Raw genomic sequence first — 7,834 nt, 5'->3', positions numbered from 1 at the left:
AACTTCCGTCGAGTACTCCTGTGAAACACTAAGTTCCCAGCTGACGCACGAAGGGTGCAGCGCCGTGCCCGCCCGCGTCGCATCAATTGAGGGAGAGCGGTATGCTGCGCGGCACCCTCTAACATGATCTACCCGGATGCCTCCCGCAGTGTGGCGTGGCTTGGAGTCACATCGCCTGACTGCTACTACTACTACTACAGCCTTCAGGGGCGCACGAGAGCGTTGCCCTGTCATGCGGCAGACTCCCGTTCTGGCATCCTCGCGGACTTTCCCGCCTTTTTTTTAAGGCGTCTCCCAGATTCAGGGTGCGAAGAATGTGTGTGGTGACGGTGGCATCGGCAAAGGCTTGGAGCCCTGCTGTCGGCCGGCTGCCGCGTGCAGGTTGGGTGATTTAGTCTTTTGGGGCGGGAAACCCTCCAGAGATGCGCAGGCCGCCATGTGGGATGGTCGGATCCTGCAGAAAACAGGGGACGGCAGGGAGATTTGGTTGATTCTGATAACTCGCGGACGTTACTCGACCAATCGAAACCGAGGTCTGGAATATCAGCCGGGCGTCCTATCAGGCATCAGAAGAGATCATACCAATTGTCGTTAATCTGTCACGATTGATGAGTGACCTTCTCGCCTGTGACGTACTGCTGAGCAGTGGGTCATCTCTCCGCGCCTCCTCGTTTTGTGTGTCCAGAGACGTGCCGGTTACTGCGGCCGAGAGAAGAGGGCGCGCGTCCTAGGGGGTGACTCACAAGCGTTTTGTACCGCGCTTGCAGGAACACGAAGTTTTCTCTCACGCAGTTGACCCTCGCGCAGCTGGCCTAGACGAGGTAACACTGTTGTTCTCTTGGGTGCTACTTTACCTGTCCATCCGACACTCTGCCCTCCGTTCAAGGAGGCCACGCGGAAGACTGATCTACACGTCGATCGAGGATTGACACCAGTTCCGTGAAAAAGCCCCACCAACCATATCCAGCACGGCTCTGAGACTGCTCCAGGTCTCTATACGCGGATTCGCGCGGAAAATTGCGGAACCTGGGCGCCGCCAAGCTTTCCAACAGGTGCTGACGGGAACTGATTTGCAGGTGCTTAGCTTCAGGCTCAAGTTTGTGTGTCGACTATCTTTTCAGACGTGAGCACACCCTGTAGACGCACTCACACCGACTATGTGGAATGGGCAAAGCGCGCTTCTTCTGAAGGGCGACCTTGCTAGGCTGTACCTAACTCCGTGCCAGCCGGAGCCATCTAAGTCAGCATCACAGTAGATCCCGGAGGGTGTCACACTGGCGTCCACTGATCGGGATTTCGGGGATATTGGGAGTGACATGCCGGAGTGACTGCGTTCCCCGCCAAGCTGTTAAGCCCGCGCGGTAAACTGAAGGAACCCGTGCCGACTGGGCTGTCCAATTTTGAAGGCAACTGAAAGTTCGATCGAACTAAGAATCAAGACTCTCAGCTTTACAGGAACGGAGCAGAAAGAATAGGCAGCTGGATAGCATGCGCGGGCGAACCTGGAAGCATGCCTGATGCAGAACCTCACTTTCCTTCTTTGTAGGGAGTGGCCGCTGGTGCCGCTGGGATCCAACGAAAGCGCGACAATCCTCTCAGACAGTGGTGGCGACCCGTGTGTCAGCAACTGTGTGGCGCCTGGCCACCTGGTGGCACCGCTACCCTGGAAGCAAGCGTAGAACGGCGAGCGTCCTTTTTCAAATTCAACGGAGTTACCCTCACTGTCGAAGTCGAGTGCAGCTCGGGAACTGGTCGAGTCAATACGGTGTGTGCAGCGTGCCGTAGCGGTCGACTGTCTTCTGCTGCGGAAATCTCGCGCTGGCCGAAATGACAGGCGTGGCGAGTCCGCTGTCTTTTATCCGTGGTCTTGCTGTCGTTCGGCGAATCTTTGCTGACACAAACTGTTCTCCCCCATCTTCTTCCGCCCGGAGGCCTCCTGAGTTGCGGCCGAACTCCCGCCTGCTTCCACGTGGGCAGCGAAGGCTCTACCGATCAGGCAGCCGAGATGGGTAGCAGTGTGCAAGAAACACCTCGAGAAAAGTGGCTTCCCAGCTGATGACACGGACAGCAGCTTCCGGTCATCCGTCGACAGTCGCGGCGTCTCTTGCGTTGTTGCTCAGACGTCCTCGGTCTCTTCGGAGTCTTCTTGCGCACAGTTGTCAGCCTGCTTCCGGCATCGGCTGAAGCCCGCCCAAGTGAAAGGTTTCTTCCCACCAAGAGAATGCCTCCGGGTGGCCCGACTTGGTTGGTAAACTCCCGGAGCGCTTTCCGCAGTTGCGGGCTTTGAGTTCCACCTGCTGCTGCGTGTGTCCGCATGGACGCTGCAGTGCTGGTCTCCAAACTGTTCCTGGCTGCGCGGACTTTCGGAACTCAACAAGGTGCTTTCCTGGTCGTGGGCAGCTCCTGGGGATGAAAGACTTCGCAGACCGCCGGGACGTCCTCCTTGACTATCTTCACTCGTTGTAGCTGCGAAAGACGCCATCGCGGCCGCCGCCGCGGCAGCCGCGGCAGCTGCCGCCGCAGCAGCCGTTCTGTTGGACGCTGTGTTTGACGGAGTTTTCGTCGCTTTTTCGTCCCTGGACTTATCTGCAGGCCTGGACTGCTGCGAGTGCTCTCGGCCGAACGAAGCCGTACGCGCGGGTTGGGAGCCACAGGCGGGAGAGTAGGGAAGCATGGAGCTACTGCCAAGTGTTCCACGCCTCCCTGGACGCGCCAGCTTGGAGGAGACTTCTACCCTGTCCTGCTGTCCAGCGGAGGACCCGCAGCTCGTGTCTCTGCTGCTACTGCCTGGATTAAATGAGGTGCGCGGCAGCGAAGGCTCTCCTTCATGCGCCGGCCTGGACGATCTTCGATACTCTTTAAGTCTGTTCATGCAGTATTTCTTTTCTTGTGCACTCTCCGTGCGACCGGTCACTCCATCAGCTTGGTCCTCTGAGGCATCTCGGGTACAGCTGGACACTCCCGTTGACGCCCTTCTGATTCCCGAACGCGCCGTGTGGAAAGTGAAGCTATCAAGCTCGTCACGCCCGTCTGACTCTTCATTGTTGTCAGGGGTTGAGAGACTTTTCTTTATCTCCGCCAGCTCTGCATCCGCCGTGATACTGCCCTCGTTATAAAAAGCGCAACGTATAGCCTCAGCCAGGCTGTCGGGGTTCTGGTTTCGGGTGCGTTTTCCGCATTCCGGTTTAAGGTTGTCCACAAAAACACGAACAGCCGCAGCTTCAGGAAGGTCAGCCGTTTTGGTGTACACCCGCAGAAACTGCTTGGCGTACTCTTTAACGGAAGCAGTTTGCTTCAGCTTGGAGAGGCGTTCCAAGCAACTCGGATTGCGACTGTCCAGTTTCCGATCTGTCACTTTCGGACCGCCAAGCTGGCCGTCATCGGTGCCCTGCAACTTGTGGCCTGAACTTGTAGACGCACTTTTACGCGATCCGGTCTGCTGTTGCTGTTGCTGATACTGCACGTACCACATCTCAACGTTGGGTCCGGAGCCAGGGGTGCTAGAAGGTGCGATGTTGATTGGGATCTTCTCACTGTCCGAACAAAGCCCTGGTCTTACGGCTGCATTTTCGCCGTGCACACAGCGCAGCAAGTCTTGCATTCGGCTCAGAATCTGGGTGGCAGATGCATTTGCATCAGCCGGATTTGTACTCTTGTTCTGCGTCAGCGAAGAAGAAGGGGGGAGTTCTGTCGCTTCACCATTTGTACTGACAGATGAGTAGCTAGTGGTTGTTGTCGTCCTTGTGGTTGTCGTTGTGTGTGACTTGTTTGGGTTGGTGAGGGCCCTTGTTTCTGTTGTGGAGTATCCTCGTGGTGACGGATGCGCAAGAAGGGATTCCTGCCGAGAGTGCTGGGACCGGGCCAGCTGAGCTGATGAGACGGAATCTCCGACAGCGCTGTGGTGTGCCGAGGGACCATGCTGAGACCGAGACGACTCTTCAAGTTGCGGCAGATCCGGAGACTCCGGGCTATTTGTATAGGCAGTTTGCGAGCCCGCGAGGTCCTCGAATGAGCTGCCTAGATTACGAGTGAGCTCTCCGCCATCAGATATTGCACCAGTATCGGATAGCGCTACCGATAGTCGGGACATCTCCTCTTCAACAGCCTTCAGTTTTCCCTTCCACATCCCACGCTCTTGCTCGAGCCGATGACACGCACCACGCCAGTAACTGGCCTCCTTCCTGGCTTGCTCGATCGCCGCGTTCGTCTCGTTCACGTGGGCAAGAAGTTCTTCGTATGAGTTGTATGGCGCAGGCAGGAACTGCTCGGGATGTGAAGCGACCAACCACCGAACCATCAGCCAGCATAGCGAGGCCTTTTTGAAGCGGCTGTTCAGTTGATCAATTGCTGAGTTGATTTGCTGCCACTGCTCAGGAGATATGTTCATGAACCGGGCGACAACTTCGTCCATTACCGGCAAGGGAGCAGTCGGGAGCTTCCGTGAGCTGAAGGTTGAGAGTGTGCTCTGTAGCACATCCACTCCCGATAAGCTGCAACACCCCGAAGCGGCGGTGCTGTTGCCACGGCTTCTCTGGGTCACCGCAGGTCCTTTCATTGTATACATCCAACGGAGATGAGCTGCCGCCGAAACGGTTCCGCCGGAGAAAAACACAAAGGAAGTACTCTCCCGTCCCCACGTGGGTCACTACTTCTATAGAGGGTGGCCCTGGGAGGCCGGGCAGTTCAGTCAGAATGACAGTGCACCCGAAGCCGTTCTCGGACGTGTTAAAGACTGGCAGCGTGGGCAGGCTCCCGAGTCGGAGGGGCACGACGGTAGGCCTGCTCACGGCACCCTCATTGCCGACAATCAGGGCCATCACACGATTACTGGCGCTTTCGCTTCTGCAATTAACTCGTTTTGAGACCTGTTCGGATATTAGGGGCGGAAAATGCTGCAAAAGACAAATTTCTCTGAGCTCTCCTGACACCAGCTGGCTGCACTCGAACGATGGCGAGATGGTGACACGAGCAGCCCAGCCTGCCAGCTAAGCGTGTCAGGATCAGGGAGGCCAAAAGACAGTGTAGGCAGCCTTGGGTCTCCGACCTCGAGACCCACTGTCGTCGGGGACCCTGTACCGAGCTACTAAGTTAACCACGGTGAAGGCGCCACTGGCGCTCTGGAACTTCAAAGTAAGAGTCCTTGCATCGTTGCTTGCATTACAAGGGATGCGTAGACTGACAAATACGGCAGTTGCAGGATATCAATACACATAAACTCGGTGGGGCTCCCGACCTGAACTATTGACAGCGCTGCAGTTGATTGTAGCTAAAGAGAATTTTAGAGTTTGGGTCACTTGGTTTGTCGCCTCCGAGGTAGACGACCAGTGAAAAAGGGTTTCGAGGGCATCAGATATCTTGTTATCGGATTTTTTATGAAGTGTGGCTAACAGTCCGGGAGATAAAACAGATGAAGTACTCTTTAGGGCACCGACCGCTCGTCCCGTCCGAGGACACTTCACACGCCACCCGGCAGAACAACGATGTTGTTCAGCGAACGCGCATAGCTAGCCGCCACCGCTCCCCCGCTCGAGACAGCGGGCTGCTAGTGCAGAGGACGCTTCGCAAGCAACAAGGCAACGCGAAGGGAACAGATTTATATGTCTTCGATGATTCCAGGTGCTCCATGCTCTTCAAAATGAAGGCCATTCTTTGTTCCGTGTTTTTGCTTTCTTTCTTTGTTGCGGGGACTCGATCTCTACCATGCCACCACCATTTAAGTTTGACCGCAGATTCGGCGGAAAGGGGACAACATTCATTCCTCGAAGCAAGGCTCCCAGGCTCACCCTTTAGGCGCAGGAAGCAAGTGGAAAGCCCCGAAAGCCCACAGGGAGCTGCAGCTGAGCTTTCTTCCATGGTGCGGATGCTCAGACGGAGAGAAGTACGGTGGCGGCTGCAGCTCACTTTCGCACGTGGTTCTCGCTTTTGCGTTTCGTTCTGTCTGTAGGTTCAAGAAGCCCGTCCAGGCAAAGACTCCTATCCTATTGGGGTAAGCTCCAAAGACTAATAGCCCTGACGGCCGCATCTTGTGTCCCGTTTGGGAAAGCGCGAAGCACTCCCGGTTTTTCGCTTCCTCTGTGTCCACGTCGGGTCATCCTTTCGCGGGCGGGGTTGTTCTGAGACGAGACCATTCTGATACACGGACGCGAGAATCTTACGCCGCCCGCGAATTCAGTACACGGCTCCAACTGCCGCTTTCAGGGCTCGAGCTTTCCCTAGTCCAATACGTGGGTTGTGCTTTGAGCCGTTTTTCGTCTCCCAGATCGTTGTCAACTTATCGGAATTGCCGGAAGACCTCGTAAAGCCCGCGACCAACAAGCATGTAATGCTGGCTCTTCCGAGGGCTGCGACGGGGGATGACGTAAGACTGCTTCTTGCGCCCCTGCTGACCAAACTGACGAAGGTGCAGCTTTTCCGAGGCGATCATCGAGTGAAGGGGAAGCATTCGCTCAGGGATCGCCAGACATTCCCGCAAGTGGAAGCTGACATAGAGCCTGTCAGGCTGCTGGGGGAGATCAAAACTGACCGGGCTATCTCACGTGAAACCGCTGTAAGGCCGACGCTGCTTGTGCGAAACAGGGACGCCACATGCAGAGTAGTAGTAATCCCCTAGAAGCGCCGAGACCATGGGGGCGGTTAACGATGCAACCAAAACCCAGTCATTGCTGTGAAACTCCCTTTTGGTGTGTTTGTGCAGTACAAGCTTGTTACCGAGTCCTGCTCCAGCGAACCTGCTGAGGCCAAAATACGCGACGCCTTTTCAGTAAGTAGCCTGCTACGTCGCGACACCCGAAGGCTGTCTAGTCATCGTCACAACGGGAGCTTTTTCTCGATCGACTGCATCTGCTGTGTCTGACAGATACTTGTTCGAGATATCCCCAGTGAACTTATAAAAAACCAGCCCTTCGACGCCCAAATTCCCCACTACTGGAGCAAGGGCTCTTCTTCCACCACATCACATCTTCTACTTTTCCTTGATAGAAGTTGGTGCGGAAACTCTGTCAAGCATCTGTTGAGGTACCATACTATCATCTTGGGCTCAGGTGTCAATATCGGAGGAGTGCCACTGGGCTCCAACACGCTCTTCAGTGACGTGGAGAAATTCAAAACGACACTCCTGACGGCAAAACTGAAGGTGGGTGGTAGTTCAGGTCGGAAGTGGCGGTGACGTCGGGGTTACGCTAGGTGTGTTTCTTTTCCGATCTGTGGAAATTTGCAGCAAGGCAAGCTGGAGGCTGAAGGGCCGGGAGGCCGCAGTGACACCAGTTCCTTAAGCAGCCGCAGCACCGCTAGTAGTCTGTCAGTCTCATCGGCTCCGGATCTTGAGGAGCGACAGCGAGCGGAAGCACGCCAACGAGCAAAGAAGCTTCGACGTGCCGTCAGTTTGAGGTCGAAAAGAGGCAAATAGCCACTTTACCAACTCATGAGCGGCTGAATTTTTTTTTTCGTTTTGTCGGATGTTCTCTGCTTTCATCTGCTAAACGATCCGCTGACTAAACCAGCTTCTTACTATTCACGAGTGCGATCCTTGTAGTGTTTCTTACTGGAGACGCCGTTTCAGAGTGTTTCCCCTGGTGATCAGTGAGCACAGAATAACGCCTGTGCGTTGATGCCATCTGAGCGGACCCACAAGGGTAGTATCCAGTCGGAGCCCGCCACACAATGTCAACACGCGGGGCTGACCCGTGTCCGCCATTCCGCGCCTCAGCAACAGCGCACGGGCATTCGTAATAACAGCGAAGCCAAGTGCGGGGCTGCATCCACATCATCGATCTCACCTTTCCTGGGTACAGTTCACCCGGGTCTCTTCCGGTATGTACTCGTCTAACTTAAGTTT

At 55.6% G+C, this 7,834-nt stretch overlaps 2 protein-coding genes across 2 annotated transcripts; one reads left to right on the top strand and one right to left on the bottom strand.

Moving 5' to 3' along the window:
• Positions 1 to 2,452: 2,452 nt before the first annotated feature.
• On the bottom strand, positions 2,453 to 5,395 carry CSUI_001199 (uncharacterized protein; the record flags this gene model as incomplete). Its single annotated transcript, XM_068061405.1, has 1 exon — positions 2,453 to 5,395. A coding segment is annotated over exon 1 (2,112 nt), but the record flags the coding sequence as incomplete, so codon positions are not given.
• Positions 5,379 to 7,532, top strand: CSUI_001198 (rhoptry protein rop15). The gene is made up of 6 exons (XM_068061404.1): positions 5,379 to 5,854; positions 5,945 to 5,986; positions 6,260 to 6,547; positions 6,695 to 6,760; positions 6,857 to 7,132; positions 7,217 to 7,532. Exons 1-6 carry the CDS (start codon positions 5,408 to 5,410, stop codon positions 7,403 to 7,405), a joined length of 1,308 nt encoding a protein of 435 aa, XP_067926606.1. The 5' UTR covers positions 5,379 to 5,407; the 3' UTR covers positions 7,406 to 7,532.
• The last annotated feature ends 302 nt before the right edge of the window (positions 7,533 to 7,834 follow it).

Source organism: Cystoisospora suis (genome assembly GCF_002600585.1).
Source record: "Cystoisospora suis strain Wien I chromosome Unknown contig_477, whole genome shotgun sequence".
Lineage (NCBI taxonomy): Eukaryota > Apicomplexa > Conoidasida > Eucoccidiorida > Sarcocystidae > Cystoisospora > Cystoisospora suis.
Note: the sequence above shows the minus strand (reverse complement) of the source record. Positions and strands in the feature narration are given on the sequence as shown.